Source organism: Pangasianodon hypophthalmus, chromosome 22 (genome assembly GCF_027358585.1).
Source record: "Pangasianodon hypophthalmus isolate fPanHyp1 chromosome 22, fPanHyp1.pri, whole genome shotgun sequence".
NCBI lineage: Eukaryota > Metazoa > Chordata > Actinopteri > Siluriformes > Pangasiidae > Pangasianodon > Pangasianodon hypophthalmus.
The window spans coordinates 11,212,905-11,234,302 of record NC_069731.1 but is presented as its reverse complement, the minus strand read 5'-3'; the positions used below and the strand labels follow the sequence as shown (position 1 = coordinate 11,234,302).

At 38.7% G+C, this 21,398-nt stretch overlaps 2 protein-coding genes across 3 annotated transcripts in view; one reads left to right on the top strand and one right to left on the bottom strand.

Moving 5' to 3' along the window:
• Positions 1-8,656: 8,656 nt before the first annotated feature.
• The window catches only part of acad11 (acyl-CoA dehydrogenase family, member 11), a 107,883-nt gene continuing 95,141 nt past the window's right edge, over positions 8,657-21,398 (bottom strand). Inside the window, exon 21 of one of the 2 annotated variants that reach the window (XM_026938041.3) lies at positions 8,657-8,800. In XM_026938041.3, the coding sequence (XP_026793842.1) occupies positions 8,707-8,800 (94 nt within the window). In that variant the 3' untranslated portion in view covers positions 8,657-8,706. Of the gene's footprint in view, positions 8,801-17,399; positions 20,486-21,398 lie in introns of those variants that run through there. The other variant, XM_026938040.3, reaches the window with a different exon arrangement.
• On the top strand, positions 10,511-14,879 carry si:dkey-12l12.1 (uncharacterized). Its single transcript, XM_034298149.2, has 5 exons — positions 10,511-10,709; positions 12,628-12,738; positions 12,814-12,924; positions 13,558-13,620; positions 13,962-14,879. Exons 1-5 carry the CDS (start codon positions 10,593-10,595, stop codon positions 14,031-14,033), a joined length of 474 nt encoding a protein of 157 aa, XP_034154040.1. The 5' UTR covers positions 10,511-10,592; the 3' UTR covers positions 14,034-14,879.

Below are 21,398 nucleotides of genomic sequence, written 5' to 3'. Positions count from 1 at the left end.
TAAAAGACATTAGAAACTGGATGCTTATTAACTTTCTCTTACGTAATTCTGACAAGATAGAAGTACTTGTACTAGGACCACATGCAGTTAGAAGTAAGCTTTCTGATTACATAATAACTCTGGGTGGCCTTTCTCTTTCTTCATGTGTAGCAGTAAAAGACCTTGGTGTGATTATCGACTTTAGCCTCTCATTTGAAGCTCATGTAGATAATATCACTAGGATCGCTTTCTTTCCTCTCAGAAATATTGCTAAAATAAGAAATATATTGTCACTACATGATGCAGAAAAAATAGTTCATGCTTTTATTACCTCTAGGTTGGATTATAGTAATGCCTTACTGTCTGGATGTTCCAGTAGATGCATAAACAAGCTCCAGTTAGTCCAGAATGCAGCAGCAAGAGTCCTTACTAGAACAAGAAGATATAACCACATCACCCCTATCTTATCCACACTGCATTGGCTCCCAATCAAATTTCATATTGATTATGAAATACTACCATTGACCTATAAAACACTAAATGGTCTTGCGCCACAGTACCTGAGCGAACTTTTGGTTTTATGATCCACCACACCTACTTAGATCAAAAGGTGCAGGCTATTTGTTGGTACCTCAAATAGTGAGGGCTACAGCTGGGTGTAGAGCTTTCTCTTACAAAGCCCCACAGTTATGGAACAGCCTTCCACTTAGTGTTCGGGGATCAGACACAGTCTAAGTGTTTAGGTCTAAGCTGAAAACATATTTGTTTAGTCAAGCCTTTTGTGAACAGCTTTTTCAGGGGCAGGTCTGGAGGGTTCACAGGCATAGAGTGTTGTGGCGAATTGGGATGTTTGGATGCTGTCGCTCCCCCACTCTCACACTTTCACTCAGGTTTGTCGACAGTGGAGTGGCTGGCTGCCTTATGTCCCAGGGTGCCCTCATGTCTGTGTTAGCTTCTGGCTCTCCCTTTTAGTTATGCTGTCATAGCTAGTGTTGCCGGAGTCCCTGCTTGCACTCTGCACGCAAAGTACATTGTCCTTAACAATTAGAGGACAAAAGCTTACCTAACAATCTCTCCCTCTCTCTCCATCTCTCTCTCTCTCTCTCTCTCTCTCTGTCAAGCTACACATGCTACTTTTGAGATGCCAGTGATCCTGAACCTGCCTGACCCATCCTGTTGCCCTACTTCTCAATGGTTGAGTTCACTCGCTGCCACTGGGGGTGGCCCCATATGGACGGCCTGAAGAACTGTTTGGATTGCTGGGGATGGTGCCACCTGGGGGCTGTGGAGATGGCTTAGGGATCACATATTGGGAGCTGTACTATAACGGCTAGGGACTGAGATTGCCGTAGTGGCTTTGGGGCTGCAGTTGTCACGAGCACCTTCGTACTCAGGACTCCATCATTGGACAGTGGATAGATTTTAACCAACTGGACTTCTTTTATTAGTGGACTCTTTTATTAGTGGACTCATTTTATAGTTTGTTAAGAAAACAAAAAGTCAGAGTGTAGTTTGGCTTTTCTTTTTCCTGTTAGCATTTTAATTTTAATTATGGCCACAAAATGTTTTGACTTTATTTTTATGTTTGACAGTAATGTTGCATGCTTACATGGAAAATTTAAATGCAAATGGCATTATTTCATTTCATTTTTCATTTTCGCACCATCTTTGTGCACACAAATGGGAAAGGAAATGGCACATGGGGTTTGCATTTTAATTTTATTTTTGGCACAAAATACCTTACAAACATTTCATTTAACAATCTAACAATCACACTTTGTGTGCCCTGGGCAGAATCTGACTACCCGTTGCATGCATTTGCACTGCACAATGGGCCTCAATTATCAATCTTTTGGTAAAGTTGTGTGTAACTGTTGGCGAAAGCCAACATTTTCCATCATGTTTATCTTTTGGAAAAGCTGATTTTCTTCATACTCATGTGAATATGTTGGGTGATTTTATGGGTGATCAAATGTGTTGGGAAATGCATTCCCAACACAGCTCATTTACTTGTGGTCCACAAAATTCCATAAAAATTTAAGTGCACAGACAGCTGCCAGCACGAAATGAATGATCAGAGTAAAGGCTAAAAGGCATAAACTGAAGTTTGACTTGCTTCTATATGCCAATAAAAATATGTAATGATATATAATATTAAATCTTCTGTCAGCTGACAAATTTTTTATGGCTTATGGCTATGCACAAACAGACCAGCTCATCCTTTTTTTTTACACGGTGGCATTTCTTTTGTTATAAATAATACAATACAATAGTACAATAATATAAAATGACAGAGTTTCATGAAATTTACTCGATGGTACTCTTAGTCCCTGTCCGAGTGAACTAGCATTAGGATGTGTTTTTAATAGAGACTACAAAACATTTCTATAAGTTGTTCTAGATAAGGGCATCTGCTAAATGCTGTAAACGTAATAAAAATAAGCCATTTAAACTTGGCAGTATATTCCATATATAATAGTGTAGTAGTCGAATGAAATCATATGATTTGAAGTCAGTCAAGTCGATGTTTACATTAGTTAGTCTTTTTATGTGTAAAAACTCAGGAGCATGAGTAAGATATGAGCTTCACAGTGATAAATTCACAGTGATAAATTCAAATATTTACAATATATTTTTGTGAATCCATTTATTTCTGTAAAGCTGCTTTGTGACAATGTCCATTGTTAAAAGTACTATACAAATAAAATTGAATTGAACTTCTTCAGTGTTTATGGGATTTTCATGAATATCAAATTTCTTGTGTAAATGCATGATTTTTTTCAAATGGTCAATTGTGAGTAGTGAAAAATCAATATTGCAAATGATGTGTATCATCTATCATCAACTGTTACACTATGTAAGGATATAACAGTTCTTAAAACACACTCGTGTGGACATGCTGGCAGCTCAGCTGAAATCACTGAATAATTGAGAGTGCAGTGAGGATTCTTACAGCTCACTGATCAAATCCGAGCTTAATGATTGTTGGGGAATGTGATGTCTACAGCAGCATCTGGAAGATTTTTAAACTATATTCAACTCAGAAGCATCAAAAAATAATTCTGGAAATTTGATTTCATCTAGTCTGAAATATTTTCAAACTAACAACTAATGTACATTTAGCTGCTTTCTTTACCATCTGCTTTGCTGTTTTGTTGTTTTGTTCTGCTGCCTGACTAGTCGCCAGCACTCATAGCAGCGACTAGTGTATGCAACCCCTAACACATGCCAGTGTTCACTCAACTGTATTTTTAAAAGTAAGGCAAATTCTGCTTGCTATTAGGAGCCAGAGGAGCTTAAACATATCCCATACATTGAAAGAAAGAGATGGGCTTATGGTCTGTACCTGAAGACAGCAAAGATCTCACACAGCCAGGGGTTCATTCCAAAACGTGGTCACCAGCAAGGAGAGAGTCTCAAGTGGCCACCACTTTTGGAGAGACCACCACTTCTGCATCAGAAGTTCTCAAACTACCAGTAACCTCATCTACCCTTAACTGTTGTCTCAGTGTCAGTGTTGCTATGTGGGCTCTGGAACTGTAAAGAAAGCTGACTTCATCTCAGCTTTAGCCTCCCATTACTCTCTCAACTTTCTGGCACTAACTGAGAACTGGATCTCTCCACAGAACTCAGCTACACCGGCTGCTCTATCCTCTGCTTATGCTTTCTCTCACACTCCATGAGAAACTGACAGGGGTGGCAGTACAGGTTTGGTGTTTTCTTGGAGATGCTGCTTCACACCTCTTCCCTGTCTCATCTCAACATCTCGTCCTTCGAATTCCATGCAGTTACAGTTACCTCTCCGATCCTTCTCATCATTGTCATCTACCACTCTCCTGGTCCCCTATGAGATTTTCTTGAAGAAATGGATATGCTCCCCAGTCTTTTCCCTACTGACAGCACCCCCTCACTGTCCTCAGAGACTTCAAACTTCCCTCCGACAAGCTACAGTCTGATTGCCTTTTCCCTCTTCTGTAGTCCTTCTCCCTGACATTCAATAGCTTTCCTCCCACACACAAGGGAGGAAATGTCCTGGACCTGGTCTTCAGTCGCCCCTCTCCAGCTACAGACATCCCCACATCTCTGATCATCACTTGGTATCCTTCACCATCACCCTTCCTATCCTGCCTAAAATCAGCTATTAATACCTTTCTCCCGCTCCCCGAAACCTCCACTCTATCTCCTCTCCTCCATAGCTTCCTGTGCCCTATCATCCCTTCCAGACCCTTCCTTTTCCTCCCTACCATATGAGTTAGCTACAGACAATACCCTCTCCTCACTTTCCTTATCAGTGGACCTTCTCTGCCCTCTATCTTCTAAACTCAGGAAGATTTCTTGCCCTGTTCCTTGGCTATCAGAGGTGTTGCGCAGCGATCAGAGAGAGAAAGTGGAAGAAATCACAACACAACACAGATCTCGTCTCTTACTGCACTCTCCTGTCCAAATTCTCATCTGAAGTGACTTCTGCTAAGACTCTCTTCTACAAGGATTTTATATTCATTTTTTTTATTCTTCTTAATCCATTGGCTCCTCTTGCTCTGTCCTCCCTGTCTGCTGAAGACTTTGTCACCTTTTATGATGGGAAGATTGAAAAAATCTGCCAAACCTTCACGCCTACCCCAACTCCTACACTACAGGTTCAGGATTAGCCTTCTCTTTCACTGGTACATTTTTCTTATCTAGCAACAGAAGAGATCCTGCAAGCCATCTTGCCGATCCACATCTACTCCACATAGACTATCCACTGATGTCCCACAAGGCTCAGTACTAGGTCCTCTTCTTTTCTCCCTCTATACTCGATCTCTTGGTGAGGTCATATCCTCACATGGGTTTTCATACCACTGCTATGTTCAGGTTCCACTCCTGTCAGCTAAGAACAGGAATCTGAAGCTGTCATGGACACAGACTTTGGACAGTTTAAGACCGGAAAAAAAGAGGTGATTTTTTTCCTAATCTTCAACTGTCCAGTTTGGGTGAGTCTGTGCCCATGATAGCCTCAGATTCTTGTTCTTGGCTCACAGGAGTGGAGCCTGATGTGGTCTTCTGCTGTTGTAGCCCATCCATCACAATGATGTTTTGTGCATGCTGAGATGCTTTTCTGCCCACCATGGTTGTAAAGAGAGATTATATGAGTTACTATGTACTTTCTGATGACTCGAACCAATCTGGCCATTTTCCTCTGACCTCTCTTATCAACAAGGCATTTCCACCCACAGAACTGTCACTCACGCAATGTTTTTTGTTAACTCTAGAGACTGTTGTGTGTGAAAATCCCAGATCAGCAGTTTCTGAACTACTCAAACCAGCCCATTTGATACCAATATCCATGCAACAATCAAAGTCACAGAGATCACACTTATTCTTCGTTCTGATGTTTGATGTGAGAATATTACCAAAGCTCTTGACCTGTATCTGCATGACTTTTGCATTACACTGCAGCCACATGATTGGCTGATTAGACACCTCAGTGAATGAGCATGTGTACAGGTATTCCTAATAAAGTGGACAGTGAGTGTAATATCACTAATAATGGGCACTCTGATTCCTTGTTTTCTTACAGTTTAAAGGCAGTCTCTTTTTTTGATATTTTAGTATAATATTCTCAAGCTCATGTTAATTATTATTTGTTAATTCAAATAATAGATTATTGCTATTTTTGTTCAACTCTTTTGTTTGTGTGGGTTTCCTCTGTGTTCTCTGGTTTCCTCCCACCTTCCAAAAACATGCCAGTAGGTGGACTGGCTAAGATACTGTAACTTGTTCCAAGAGGTGCCAATCGTATTGTAGAATCTGGTGTTTCTGAGGAGGAAGACTCGAGAGGCAGGCGGAATTCTAGCAGTGCTTCAAGAGGAAATCCCCCAGGGGAATCTCTGGAGGAGCCCTCCCCACCCTCCGTATCCCCCGAGGCATTTCCACCCACAGAACTGTCACTCACGCATCCCCCGATGCAGAGCTGATGTCGATGGTCCTGGCACCTCCTCCCCAGCCAATGCTGCTCACATTCCACACACTGGCTTGCTACTGCAGGACCCATTCACAAACATTTCTTTTACTAATGCCTGAAATTCTGGCCAATTTGTCCCAAGTATTAGTGGATGGGTGAGGAGAGGACTAACCACTGCATCCACTTTATGCTTTTGCCCCCAGAATTTAATAATGACTGGCACCAGTGGATACTCCCCATGCACACACCTCACATTCACCAATTGTGCATTTCCCAATGCCCCACATTGAATCAGGCTTTGATGAATGGTGTATGTTACACGCAGTATGTTCCTGCTTGATCAGGTGATGCCTGCGGCACGTGAAGGATCCGGATCAGTCTTCCCGCTTCCATGAGGGAATGCTGATCCTGGAAATGCCCGGCTTCCCCGCCACGCTGGCAAACCTGCTGGGTGGAGGTTCCACCTGTGTGGAGAGAGAGGGGGCTGGGGGAGACATCAGAGAAGGAGGAAAAGAGGGGAGGAAAAGTGGCGACTAAACCAGGTTCGGGGGGGGGGGATCAGGGGGTTGCATTTTCTGGGCCTCCTGCACCTCGGTTCTGGGGAGCTTGGACTGGGGCAGAAGAGAGAGAGGGAGGGAAGAGAGAGGTGCCTGGACCAGGGACTGCCACCAAGTGATCCTCCACCATCTTAACGGCTTCTTCCAGGGACGCAGGCCAGTGGCACTGGACCCACTCCACTGGTCCTGTTGGGAGTCAAGTGATGAATTGCTCCAGTACCACCACCTCGATGATCTGTTTCACTTCCTGCTCCTCTGGCATCAACCACTAGCAACAGGAGTCTTTCAGCTGTTGTGCAGCTGTGTCTGTGACAGCATCTGCTGGACGGCAAGCTGGGCTTCCCCGGATAGCAAGAGGTTCGGAGTCAGAGGGACCATTCCTCCTTCGGCCATTTCCGCACAGCTGCTGCATGCTCGAAAAGCACCAAGAAGACCTCCGGATCATCAGTGGAGGCCATCTTGTGAGTGTCAGGGTGGAACAGTGGCAGGGGACACAGGAGATCTGGTGGTCTGCAGCAGCATCTGGAGTAGCAGTTTAAACAGCTAACATTACCTAGGTGAGGAGGCTGAAGTTGGCTTCTTATCTGAATTTTTCATTCCTTGAAAGGTCCATGTCTTATGATATGAATCAAATACAATGTCCTACACCATTATTTCCTCATTTTCAAAACATACCAAAAATCTGACAATTTCATATGAAAATAAGTGTAATATATTGTAGAAATTCTCAGTATGAAGAAATTTAACCATAGATCTTTTAAAAATAATATGCCTGTGAACATGGCATTCGAGAATATCATATAGAGACAAATTGCACTTTCAGCCTAATTCCTACACCATTATCTCATTATTATAATAATAATTTACTTTTATTTTTATATGAAATGGTCTCAAATGCCAAGTTCACAATCCAATATTTTAAAAATTCATGCAGAAATCAGATTTTTGAGATATTTTCCTAATGAAGAGATAATGGTATCGGAATTAGGCAGAAAGTGGAAATAAAAAATCAGAATAAGAAACTAGTGAATAAGAAGCCAGCTTCAGCCTTGTCACATAGTTATCTTTTTAAACTGCTACTTGAATGGAATAAAGACACTTATGATAAAGAAATATATGATAAAGTAATGTATGTGAGTGCATTTACAGACAATTCAGTAGCTACCCATATGTTCTCTCAGCTTTTTAATGCAACTACAATACAGTTTACCTACTGCTGAGCACTTGGATCCATTCGTTTCTCCATGTCAGAGGCTGGTCCACCTTTATGTGGGTATTACTTTCAGAGCCCATCCTACTAAAAAAATCAGTCAGTTGACCAACAGAGATTTAAGGTGAACGCCCACTGCCAGTAAAAAAAAAAAGTGCCAAAAGTCAGAAACGAATACAATTGCAGAAGGGAAAAAAAAGATTCCAGAAACAGGAGAGTGATTCCAGGAGAAAAAAAAACCTGCGTCAGCAAAATCCACAAACAGAAAAAAATGAAAACAAAATGAGAGTGTGAATCAGAATTAATCTTTTAAAAAGTATTATATATACATATATATATATATATATATATATATATATATATATATATATATATATATATATACACACACAGTCTTAGGCACATGCAGAGAAATGCTGTAGAGCAAAGATGCCTTCAAAATAATGAAATTAAATGTTTCACAAAAAAATACTATAACGAGCAGTAAACAGTAACAAATGAAACAAAGTGTGACAATCTTTCGCTTTAAAAAAAAATAGTAGTCTCGGGTACAATTTGTTCAGTTTTATAAGGAAATTAGCTGTAAGTTTTACTGAGCATCTTGCAGAACCAGCCACAGTTCTTCTGGAGACTTTGTTACACTTGCTTCTTATTTTTGCAGGAAAACCCAGCAGCCTTTGTTATGTTTTTTTTTTGTCTGAAAAGTGGTCTCATATGTAATACGCTGCTTTCTTTACTGACATACAAACATTTTTCTGTAACATTTAATTTTGTGCTGGAAAACTAATGTTTGGAAATCTAAAATGTTTTTGTACTGAATCAATAATGTAGAAGTCTTAAAATAAAAATCTATAACAAAGTTTGTACTAAAAAAATAGGGTGCCTAAGACTTTTGCACAGTAACATATTAATCACAATTTTATAATATATATAAAATTATCTCCGTACATTTACAGCAGTAGTACAGACAAAGACTCACCCACAGGCTATGATATGTTCCATGACTGGGATGTGGATCAGTGAATTGGCTCTGTGGTGCATGAAGTTGATGTGTCTATGCTGTTGGTAAGGCAGACAATGACCCGAGAACCAAATGTGGTGAAGCTGGGTCTATCAAAGGAAGGCAAAAAAAAAAAAAAACACCATGAAGGCATTTAACTGAGTATCATTTGAATGCAATATGCTATGGATCTTAACAAAATGATTTTGGGTCTGCAAGCAAGCCTGGGAGTCATGCAATGATTTCACACTGCAGAACAGGAAGTGGTGTTCTAATTAGATAGTCAAAATAAATGGAACCCCCAGGAGTCTAACTGTAGATACTGACAAACAGTGCCTGGTCATCAGGAATCAGGGTTTGGGAGTCAGCAATTCCATCAGCTTGAACTGATCTGGAAACAACAACTGCCTAAAAGTAACAGGGATTTTAGTTTCTAAGCAAATACATTTATTCAAAGAAATGCACAGTGACAATAAATAACTAAGACAATACATAACCTGCTATTTTGTGGACAATGATACAATTAAACCAAACAAGGACAAAACACACCAGCAAGTTAAATAAATGAGGATATGTGGCATTGGTGGATTTATTTTCTTCTTCCCCTGCATGAACGATATAAAGCCATGCCTTTCAATTCTACTGCAATAATTCCAGCCTAAGGTAATGCCACCAAGTTTATAACAGACAGATTTGTTCAGTGTGGATCGTCAATTCTGACTACAATGAATGACAATATTTGGTCATTAATCAAAAATTACTTCTTTAATTTAAAAAAAAGTAATAATTAAATTAAATAAGTACAATTTTTTTTTAATTTAGTTTTTAAAAATGCTGTGCTGGGGCAGATTTAAGCAAAGGTGAAATGTACATTCAGTCTCACAAAGTCAGCATTTCTTCATGAGCCTGAAGTCAGGGTAGAAAATGCTGAGTGGACCTGTTTAGATTAACGGTTTTATGCAAGTGCAAGACCCACTCTTATGAGTAATGAACCGTCTTCTTAAACTCATCAGTATTACAGCTCATGCTGTGTTCACCAATTCCCCTTGGGCTGAGAATCAATGAGACAATGAGTCTTTGTAACATATTCCAACTCTAAGTGAAATGAAAATGAGCGTGTGAGTAAGAGAGAGTGAGACATGCACACATTACTCAGATGTCTTTGACACTAAGGTGGAAGGTTTTTGCAGCTGCTACGTCTGTCATCTGGCAGCAAGAATTAAAACATACATTCGGCACTAAATGTGAATACATGGCATGTGCCAGCCAAAGTGCCAGCTAGGAAGGACAAATAAACTCCCAGCTACCTCTTTGTAAGTGTGTGTTTTATTCCTGACTCCAAATGTCACAGCTGCCTGAACCTTTGCAATGTGTCTGTCTGGGTAATCGTTTGGAACTCATCCTCCTACACGCCCTCAAATAATAGCACAGTCCACTTCAAAGAAAATACTGCAAAGTCCCCACAAGCCTGGAATGTGACTATTATGTGGCTAGAGCATGCAGCTGGTGAGGAGCACTTCTCCAAATCCCTACAAATCTTTCTGCCAGCCTTTTACATTCTCTGGGGAGGACATGAAGAATATACAAGCTGTAATCACTGTTTTGCTCTCAACCAAAACCCTGTTTGACTGGGCCAGTTTCTTCAATTTGTGTCTGCACCATAAAATAAAAAGCGTGTCTGACATTCTGGTCACGTCTTTATGCTATATGTTGTGTAAGGGAATACCTGAGGTCAGAGCTGTGTGTGTGTGTGTGTGTGTGTGTGTTTATTCTGCTTTGCCTCTCCTCCTCGTCTCCCATCTGGTCTCCATTAGAGCTGGGAGTATAAAACGCAGGAAGAAAACTGCCAAGCTGACAGTCTTCCATACTCATTCTTTCTCACAAACACACTCTCTTATAGCAATGAACACACTGTTGTGGGTTTTCCTGCTGTGTATGCAGGGCTACCTGCTAACATACGCTCTAGACTGTGCAGATGGGGGCATGGATTGTGACAGTGGCCAGGTCGAAAGGGTAAAGGTAAGGGCTTTTTTTTTGCATTTTGAGATTTCAATCTCATCTACACTCATCCAACTTTGGATGGTATAAAGTATTAGTAAAATGGTTTCATGTCATTCTGTATTCTATAATCTTTATTACTAGACTTCTGTAACTCCAAAATATGGTAAAAACTAGGTATACTCTCGTTCTTATACCTAAATCAATTGTAGGTAGCAGTAAGTAGAAAATAGAGTTTAAAAAAAAAAAAAAAAAAAGCCACCGAAAGCCACAGTGGGATTCTGTGACCAAAAAAAATGAAGGTTTAAAATTCTTAGACAGTTCATATAACCAGTGGGAAAACAGTAAAACCCTAATATTTTGGCTATAAAAAGTGGTATTTGTAAATATATACTTATAAAATTTTATCTAAAGAGAAATACCTTACAAATACAGTTGAACCATGCATACCATTTGGAATAGTCATATATGGTAAGCAGTTTTGCATGCAATAACAAATTAAATAAAAAATATTCTTAGGAATATCACAGCTTTGGCTGTAAGCTATGTAAAATATTCCCACATATTGAGGATACAGTATCATTAAAGAGACAGGAATTTCTTAGAATGCATATAAATTCATCAAAATGTTCTGTGTACTGTTTATTTCTATTAGGAGACATCAAAACCTATTATAGAGAATGTTTGAAATGCATTAGCAATATTGCTTTTTTGGTGTGTAAGCCAATAAAGTTCAACTAAATTGAACTGACCACAACTATTTCTTTCTGGCAAAAGTGCATCACAGTGGTCAAGGCGGAGCTTGTGGTCAGGACAGAGCAGACCATAAAAAGCTTGAGGTATCAGGAAAACATATAAAAATTAAAAGGAGTAGTGAAGACAAAGATAGAGTCGAGGTGGGGGGGGGTCTCTCATCTTGCCGTCCTGCAGTGTCTGAGGCTCTACCAGCCTAGGTGACCAGAAAAACCATGAATACAACAGAATGGTTCCAACTTTCCTTGGCATTTCCATCAGTAAGTGGTCTGTTAAAGTTTCCAGTCAGCATAATGTCATAGTCGACTCACCACTCCTGTTTTTTAGACAGGAGTAAGAGACAGTAGAACCCTTAAGTGAAAACCAAACTGATGTCTGAACATACTATGAAGTTGACTTTCTGTATGGGTAAATGGTGTATCTAATGTTTGATACCTGTTAGACGGCATGGCATATTTTATGAAGTTATGTATGATAATCACCAAAGTGCAGCATTTCTTAGTGCTTAATCTGATCAAGATAGATTTATTACATTTAATAGCTGCTTCTATCCAACATTATTCTAAGGATTAGGCGTTTCTATATATGGGGATGTAATAATGTGTGTGTGTGTGTGTGTGTGTGTCTTAATCTTTTTTCACTTCAGTTTAATGATGGTAATGAAGCATACACATTTTTGTTTGCTGTAAATTTCAGGAAAAAAATTATACAAAATTAACTTTTTTGTTTAATGGGGGATGGGGGATTGTGGGGGGAGGGTATTAGGAAAAAGACATGTACCATCCTTGAATGTTAAATTTAAAAATATTTAAGAGCCTATTTGATTTAGATAAGCTTTTTAAACAAAGATTTTATAACCATATTAGATTCAATACATTGAATAACTATATTGACTTTTAGCACATTTAGAGCTATACCTACTGGTTTATGGTACATTTATTAAAACTAACGCTACTGTTATTTGATTTGAGTGGATGACTACACTATATAATAACTACTTTGGCATAGTTACACCAAATCAACATAATCATGAGCAAAAATTTTGGACTATGAGTCATGTATATTGGTAAAATTGTGTGAGGATGATGAGATATGGCTCTACCTAGTTTATACAATATTTGCATGGTTTCAATGAACAAAAGCTAAAATGTAACCAAGAGATACAAGTAACCTGTATCTATTTCAGTCAAGGGTTTTGAGGCACACAAACCCAGACCATGAGAGGGGAGCTCACCAGAGCCAAGCAAACCTACCAGGAGCCTTTACAGCCAAGGGCAGCCCCAACACTCTAATTCAGGTGTGTATTTATGTTTGTGTATGCACTTGAAATAAAAAAGATGAATATCTATTATACTGTGTTTTACTGTTTCAGGCTGACAGATCACGGCGTCATCTGAACAGCAATAAGAAGAGACCATTGCCTCCTAGGTCACGAGTGGGCAGTTATTCACTGCTCAGTCACAACCCTATGAGTCCTCTGCCAGTACGTATCTATGACAATGGCCCCAGTTATGATCCTAATCTTTACCTTTTACCCTAACCATTAATTAATCAGTAGGTACCATATTCTCATCAAGAGATCTGTGACAAAAACCTAAATTCAAATTGGATCCAGTTGCAGTTTTTTTTTTTCAAATGTGCTTAGTCCAAACACTGAGAACTTTCATCAAAACATAAGCAGAAATCCAAAATACAGTGACAGGAAATACACGAGACACAAGAAAACGCTCACACTTTATGGGGTATGGCTTAACATGGCAATGATAACATGAGTGTGAGAGGGGTTTATATAACAAGATAATCACTACTGGAAATGGAAAATGTGTGCATGATCAGTAGTTAGTATTTAGCTATTTAGCTGAGGGTGCTCTCTTTTGGCTGGGATGATGTATCTCAGATGTGGATTTATCACTGTCCTACAGAGATTATAGAGCTGATATCTTATGTGGTAGCAGAAATGTGTTTGCTATGGTAAACAAATGAGGTTGTTCAGCATAATTTCATATTTTATTTCAGTTTAATGAGGTTAATTAAAAAAATACAAAGCATATCGCTTTCAGCATGGCAAATATAAATTTTGACTTGGCAAATGTATTTTTGGATATTTTTCTTACAGGTAGTGAGAGCTCGAAGGCATGCTGGAGATGCTGCTGCTGATCCGGCCATACCTTCTACAATGGTAGATGCAACACTGTATTCATTGCACACCCAAATACATCCTATATACATACATACATTCCACAATACTTAAGAGACCAATCAGGAACTTAAATGGTGGTGTAAAAGAATCTGTTTAATTCTACAGTTAGACATATAACCATAAACATAACCCTAGTTATAACAAAAGCATACATAAGATTCATCTGAAACCTAACTCTAACCAGAAAAGGGAGCAACAGCATGTGTTTGAATAAGTTCCTGCTTTAACTGCATCTCTTTACTGCACACACATACACACTTGCAGTAAAAATGTAGAAACAGAAATGACTACACAACTGAACCTGAATATTACTGTTTTAGACAGTGAAGCAGAGGCCCAGGAGAAGTGCAACCAGGAAGAAGAAGAACACAAAAGCTGCAGTCTGCTCATGAAGTGGGACATTTGTAGTGAAAAAGTCAAAAACAATCCAAAAGCAAATACAGCGATGCACATATTAAGGTCATCTATATTTAGTCCATCTGTTCACTTACATGCTGTCATTTAAGGTGTTTCTTGAAGGTTTTTTATGCTTCAAGGTAAAAATAGTTGTGATGTTATTTAAAAGTCAGTTTTTGATTATCATCACAGTAACTCCTATCACTGTCCGTAATCTGGCTTCTATAAGGTTTATTGTTGTCAAATTTTTAAGGTTTTGTCCTAGGCAAATGTCTAAATTGGACTACTTCACTGTCATCCTTAAGGTATTACTGTGTATATTGTTTGGAAAATATCAGCGATCCACTGATCAAATGGTAAAATACAAGAAAACACAAACATTCATACAGGGAAAAAAAAAGCTCAGCATTTATAGGACACTGGAAGAGATCAAGTACTCATTTACTATTTTATAGTGCGTAAGTTTTTTTTTTTGCAGAATTTGGGCCTGTTGATCTGCAAATGCAGAAGATATTTTTGTGTAGAACATATTAATAAGCGCAACTCAAACCTCCACAATGTCGGGCTGTAGCAATCAAATACCCAGCTTAAAGCAATTATAGTCCTGTATATTTAACTGAAAGTGTTTTTTTTTTTTATTCAATTTTATTAAACCTTTATAAAAAAGATTCTTTGTTCTTCTAATATACTAAATTATACAAGTCTATACAGAGTACTTTTCAAGAATATTTTCTGGTCTGGTGTCAGTTTCTGATTAAAGTTACTGCTGATTAAACATTCATTATATCAAACTTCAAACAGTGAGAGATGATGTATTAAAGTTGTCAGTCATTTGGTGTTCAGTCATGTGTTATTTGATCATTTAATTTAATAATATTTAGACTTAAGACAAAGCAATTTAGTGAGAGAGAGAGAGAGGGAGAGAGAGAGAGAGAGAGAGAGAGAGATTTGCCAAATCAGACATGATAAATAAGGAAAGAACTACTCAGAGTTTAAACGGTTCTCCAGCTACACACGGCATCACTTAAAATTTGGGCACACAAATGTACTGTCCCACGGACTCAATCTCTCTCACACACATACAGTTTTTACTTTTTTGTGGAGTATTTTCATTGATGCATATTATTCAGAGGAAATAATTCTACAATAACACATAATCCTAACCTGTGTTACCAAAAGGAAATGTTTGTCTCTTTTTGTTTTTAAATAAAATGTTCTTCTTTTTGTGAAAAAGAAAATTTGCTTTGAGACTAGCTAAATTCATTCATATTAAATAAAACATGCAGGTTTTGTGGCAATAAAATGTCCCCACAAAATCAAAAATGTCAGATACATTTATTCTTGTGGGGACATTTGTTGCTTACCAAATTAATACAAAAAAACACATACATAAAATACTGAAAATAATCATATCACAAATTTACTCATTAAAAAAACTGGCAAGCTAAGCCATCTTTAATTCTATTTTTATGCAATAATGCAAGTGGCATGTACTGTGTTGCTGTCTCTAAACAGTACTGCAACTATACCTTCATTAATTAATTTTTTACCTGTTCCTTAATTTTTTTTAAATAAAAGCTCCAATTCTTGCACATAAGCAGTTTTCCTCATGAGAACCTGTCACATAACCCCAAAGAAAAAAAATAATGCAGATTCCTACCACCATGAGGACTATATGTACCACATACAGTCAGGTCCGGAAGTATTTGGAGAATGACAGAATTTTTGTGATTTTGCCTTTATACACCACCACAATGGATTTGAAATAAAACAATCAAGATGTGATCAAAGTGTAGACTTTCAGCTTTATTTTAAGAGGTTCCACAAAAATATGGCATTTACCATTTAGGAATTACAACCATTTTAAGCAAGGTACTTCCATTTTCAGGGGCTCAAAGGTATTTGGACAAAGTGACTGACAAGAAGTTAATTGACCAGGTGTGGTCCATTCCCTTGTTACTTCAAGACAGATGAAGCAGATAAAAGGTCTGTAGTTGATATCAGGTACTGAGTTGGCATTTGGCAGCTGTTCGACTGGAGCTACCAATATGAAGTCCAAGGAGATCTCAATGCAAGGGAAGGAGGCCATCATTAGGCTGAAAAAACAACATAAATCTATAAGAGAGATAGTAAAAATAGTAATAGTAAAAACCTTATGTGTGGCCAAATCAACAGTTCTTAAAAAGAAAGAAAGCACTGGTGAGCTCAACAACATCGAAAGGCCTGGAAGACCATGGAAGACAACTAAAGTGGATGATCGCAGAAAAACCCCTTCACAACATCAACAGAAGTCAAGAATACTCTGGAGAAGGTAGACGGATCATTGTCAAAATCTACAATCAAGAGACGCCTTCATAAACGTAAATACAGAGGGCTTACAGCAAGGTGCAAACCACTGGTAACATTCAAGAACAGGAAAGCCAGATTAGACTTTGCCAGAAAACATCTAAAAAAAAAAAGCCTCCCTTGTTCTGGAATAAGATTCTTTGGACTGATGAAACCAAGATTAACTTGTACCAGAATGATGGGAAGAGAAAAGAATGGTGAAAAAAAGGAACAGTTCATGATCCAAAGTATACCACATCATGTGTCAAACATGGTGGAGTTAGTGTTATGGCATGGGCATGTATGGCTGCCAATGGAACGGGCTCACTGGTGTTTATTGACGATGTGACTGCTGACAGAAGTAGCAAGATGAATTCTGAGGTGTATAGGGCTATACTCTCTACTCACACTCAGCCAAATGCTACAAAACTGATAGGATGCCGCTTCACAGTGCAGGTGGATAATGACCCTAAACATACTGCAAAAGCATCTCAAGACTTTTTGAAGGCAAAGAAATGGAATATTCTTCAATGGCCAAGTCAGTTGCCTGATCTTAACCCAATAGAGCATGCTTTTGACTTACTGAAGACAAGACTGAAGGCAGAAAGACCCACAAACAAGCAGCAACTGAAGGTGGATGCAGTGAAGGCCTGGCAAAGCATCTCTAGGGAGGAAACTCAGAATTTGGTGATGTCCATGGGCTCCAGACTTCAGGCAGTCAACAATCACATCTTGATTGTTTTATTTCAAATCCATTGTGGTGGTGTATAAAGTACTTCCGGACCCGACTGTACTTTCATTTCATGAATTCTTTTTTTTCTCTTTTCAGATTTAACTTACATTTATTTCTTATTTATCTGGCAGTCAGGTTAATCTAAAGTGACCTACAGGTGTGGCAGGATACAGTCCAGGCAGAAGGGTTAAGATCTTACTTGAGGGTCTAACAGTGGCTTTTTTAGTGTTCCAGAGATTCAGCATGCAGTTATAGATTTGAAGAGAGCTTTATATTTAAAACAATTCAGCCAGAGACTCTTAAATGCACAAAGAACAGTTTTATGTGAGTAACCAGTAATCTAAAAATGACCTGTTAAATATTTATTTCTATAAGTACATCACATTTGCACAGTTGCAGAATCTGCAAGAATTTCCACCAGCTCTGCTACCACAGAATAATCTTTGAGGGATTACATACTATATATACACACACTGATCAGCCATATCATTGAAACCACCTGCCTAATATTGTGTAGGTCCTCCTTGCGCCACTGAAACAGCTCTGACCCGTTGAGGCATAAGCTCAACAAGACCTATGAAGGTGTGCTGTGGTATCTGGTACCAAGATTTTAGCAGCAGATCCTTTAAGTCCTGTAAGTTGCAAAGTGCGGCCTCCATGGATCGGACTTGTTTGTCCAGCACATCCCACAGATGCTCGATCGGATTGAGATCTGGGGAACTTGGAGGCCAAGTCAACACCTTGAACTCTTTGTCATGTTCCTTAAACCATTCCTGAACAATTTTTTTCACTGTGGCAGGGTGCATTATCCTGCTGAATGATGCCACTGCCATTGGGGAATACCATTGCTATGAAGGGGTGTACTTGGTCTGTAACAATGTTTAGGTAGGTGGTACATGTCAAAGTAGCATCCACATGAATGCCAGGACCCAAGGTTTCCCAGCAAAACATTTCTCAGAGCATCACACTGCCTCCGCCGACATGCCTTCTTCCCGTAGTGCATCCTGGTGCCATCTCTTCCCCAGGAAGAGACGCACATGCACCCAGCCATCCACATGATGTAAAAGAACACATGATTCATCAGACCAGGGCACCTTCTTCCATTGCTCCATGGTCCAGTTCTGATGCTCACTTTCAGCAGGGGACAGGGGTCAGCATGGGCACTCTGACCGGTCTGTTGCTACGCAGCCCCATTTGCAGCAAGCTGCTATGCACTGTGTGTTATGACACCTTTCTATTATAGCCAGCATTAACTTTTTCAGCAATTTGTGCTACAGTAGCTTTGTGGGATTGGAACAGACGGGCTAGCCTTGGTTCCCCATGAGCATCAACAAGCCTTAGGCACCCATGACCCTGTCGCCTGTTCACTGGTTGTCCTTCCTTGAACCACTTTTGGTAGGTACTAACCGATGCATACTGGGAACACCCCACAAGACCTGTCTTTTTGGAGATGCTCTGACCCAGTTGTCTAGCCCTTACAATTTGGTCCTTGCCAGATCCTTACGCTTGCCTATTTTTCCTGCTTCCAACACATCAACTTCAAGAACTGACTGTTCACTTGCTGCATAATATATCCCACCCCTTGACGGGTGCCATTGTACGAGATAATCCATGTTATTCACTTCACCTGTCAGTGGTTTTAATGTTATGGCTGATCGGTGTGTGTGTGTGTATACAGTATATATATACACATACACACACTGTGTACTCTGTACACTATAAGCTCACTTTAGGAACACATGTTCATTTATACAGTTGTTCAGTCATTCAGTGTCCAGTCATTCAATCACAGCCGCACAATGCATAAAATCATGCAGATACAGGTCAAGAGCTTCAGTTAATGTTCGCGTCAAACATCAGAATGAGGACAAAATGTGATCTCTGTGATTTTAACTCTGGCATGTTTGTTGGTACCAGATGGGCTGATTTGAGAATTTCAAAAACTGCTGATCTCCTGAGATTTTCACACACAACAGTTTCTAGAATTTACACAGAGTGGTGTGAAAAACAAAAAACATTGAGTAAGCAACAGCTCTGTGGGTGGAAATGCCTTGTTGATAAGAGCGGTAGGAGGAAAATGGCCAGATTGGTTCGAGCTGCCAGGAAGTAATAGTAACCCAAATAAGCACTCTTTACAATTGTGGTGAGTAGAAAAGCATCTCAGAACACACAATAGGTTATTTTAGACTTCTTGTCAGCTCAAACCAGTCTAAACCAGTCATTCTCCTCTGATCTCTCTCATGAACAAGGTGTTTTAGCCTGCAGACCCTTCCCTCACAGGATGTCTTTTGTTTTTTGCATCATTCTATGTAAACTCTAAAGAGTGCTGTGTGTGAAAGCAGTATCTGAAATACTCAAACCAGCCCATCTGGCACCAACATCCATGCCACAGTTAAAGTCACAGAGATCACATTTTTTCTCCATTCTGGTGTTTGATCTGAATGTTAACTGAAGCTCTTGACATGTATCTGCTTGAGTTTATGCACTGTGCTGCTATTACATGATTGGCTGATTAGATCACTGCATGAATATGCAGGTGTACAGTTGTTTCTAAATAAAGTGGATGGTGAATATACATACACACACACACACACAAATGGGTCCAAATGTCTGAGACCACGTTGAAAATATGAGATTTTTTTTTTTTTATTTAAAATTGAAAATAAAACTGAAGGTTCAAATATTGCAAACAAAGAAAGTAAATTATCAATATCTTAAATAATTAATATTCAAGAGTCTGCTATTTCCCTATTTAAATGTAAGCAAGTTGTGATATTGATCATGTTAACTTCTTTGTACAAAAGGTCAGATTTACCTCATGCCTAATCTCTTCTATTGAAGCATGTGTTCAGTCGACATGCCAATGGATTTGATCAAAAATGGATCATAAGGTTTTGCACAAACTTGTGAAGTCCATGCCAGTTCAAGTGCATACTGTTATTAAAGCAAAACGGGGACATATCAAATACTAAGAAACTCTGAAATTCTTGTAAATATTTCAAAAGATTCTACATTTCACTCAAGTTGTCTTCAATAATATAATTTGTAATGAAAATTGTATTAAATTAGAAAAGAATGCAAAATAGAAGCTTTTTCACTAGTGCTCTCAGATTTTTGGACCCCACATTATCATCATCACTATAATGCTCTTGACAATTATGAATAAATTACTTATATTAGTAAAGAATTAATAGGTTTATGCTGAGTAATATAATTTGCCTAAAGTGAATTAAGATTTCATAACTGATTAAATAAAGGTTTCAGTAGCGGTTAGTTTAGAGTTTAGCAGCTCTTCGTCGGAGCTGATCCTTGAGCTCCATTAGGGCGATGGAGGACAGATGAACCTCGTCAGGACCATCAGCTAAACGCAGAGTTCGTGCATATGTATACCTACACAAACACATAACCTTAGTGTATAATTTACACATGTGAACTATGCATCTGACACAACCACACCATTTATTTTCTTCCACACAATATAGAGAATGTACAAAAATAACTGCATAAAATAAACACACAATGGGCCTCTTTTAATAAGCTGAACAGGAACTGATTAATTTGTAATTCATTCTGTAGGATACTGTTGAAAATCCTCACTTCAGAAAAATGTCTGTATTCTACTCATGCTCCTGAGGGTGTGTAAATTTATGCATAAGAAGACTAACTAATGTAAACCTTGATTGATCGGCTTCATATCATATAATTTGCATGGATTACTGCACTTTTATAAGTGAAATATACTGTCGATTTTAAATTGCTTACTTTTAGTACATTTACAGCATCTTGCAAACACCCTTATCCAAAGCGACTTACAGAAGTGCTTTGGAGTTTCTATAAAAAACACATCATCATGCTAGTTTACTAGGTCAGGGACTAGGAATGCCATCAAGAAAATTTTGTGAAACCCAGTCCTTTTATATTACTGGCATTAATTAAAGAATATGAAAAAAATAAAGAAAAACAAAACCATGTCACACCATTTTCTTGTCACCTCACTTACTTCACACCTAATTCAAGTTTTCTGTAATTTGTCTCTTAATTTTGAATTTTTCAGGAACTTGCTTTGCACTTTACAGTTGATCAACATAAAAAGTATGAAGAAAAACAGCATTTCTAAAAAAATTTGTAAACGCGGTGGAAATTTTTTGTTCGGTTTGGCTTATGCAAACATTCGCATACAACTTTACTACAAGATTGATAAAAGAAGCCAAATTATTCAAATTTTACACTCAAACAATCTATGAAACTAGCTTTACCCTGACAAAATTCTCTCATAAGAACTTGATGCTATGCTACGGGGGGA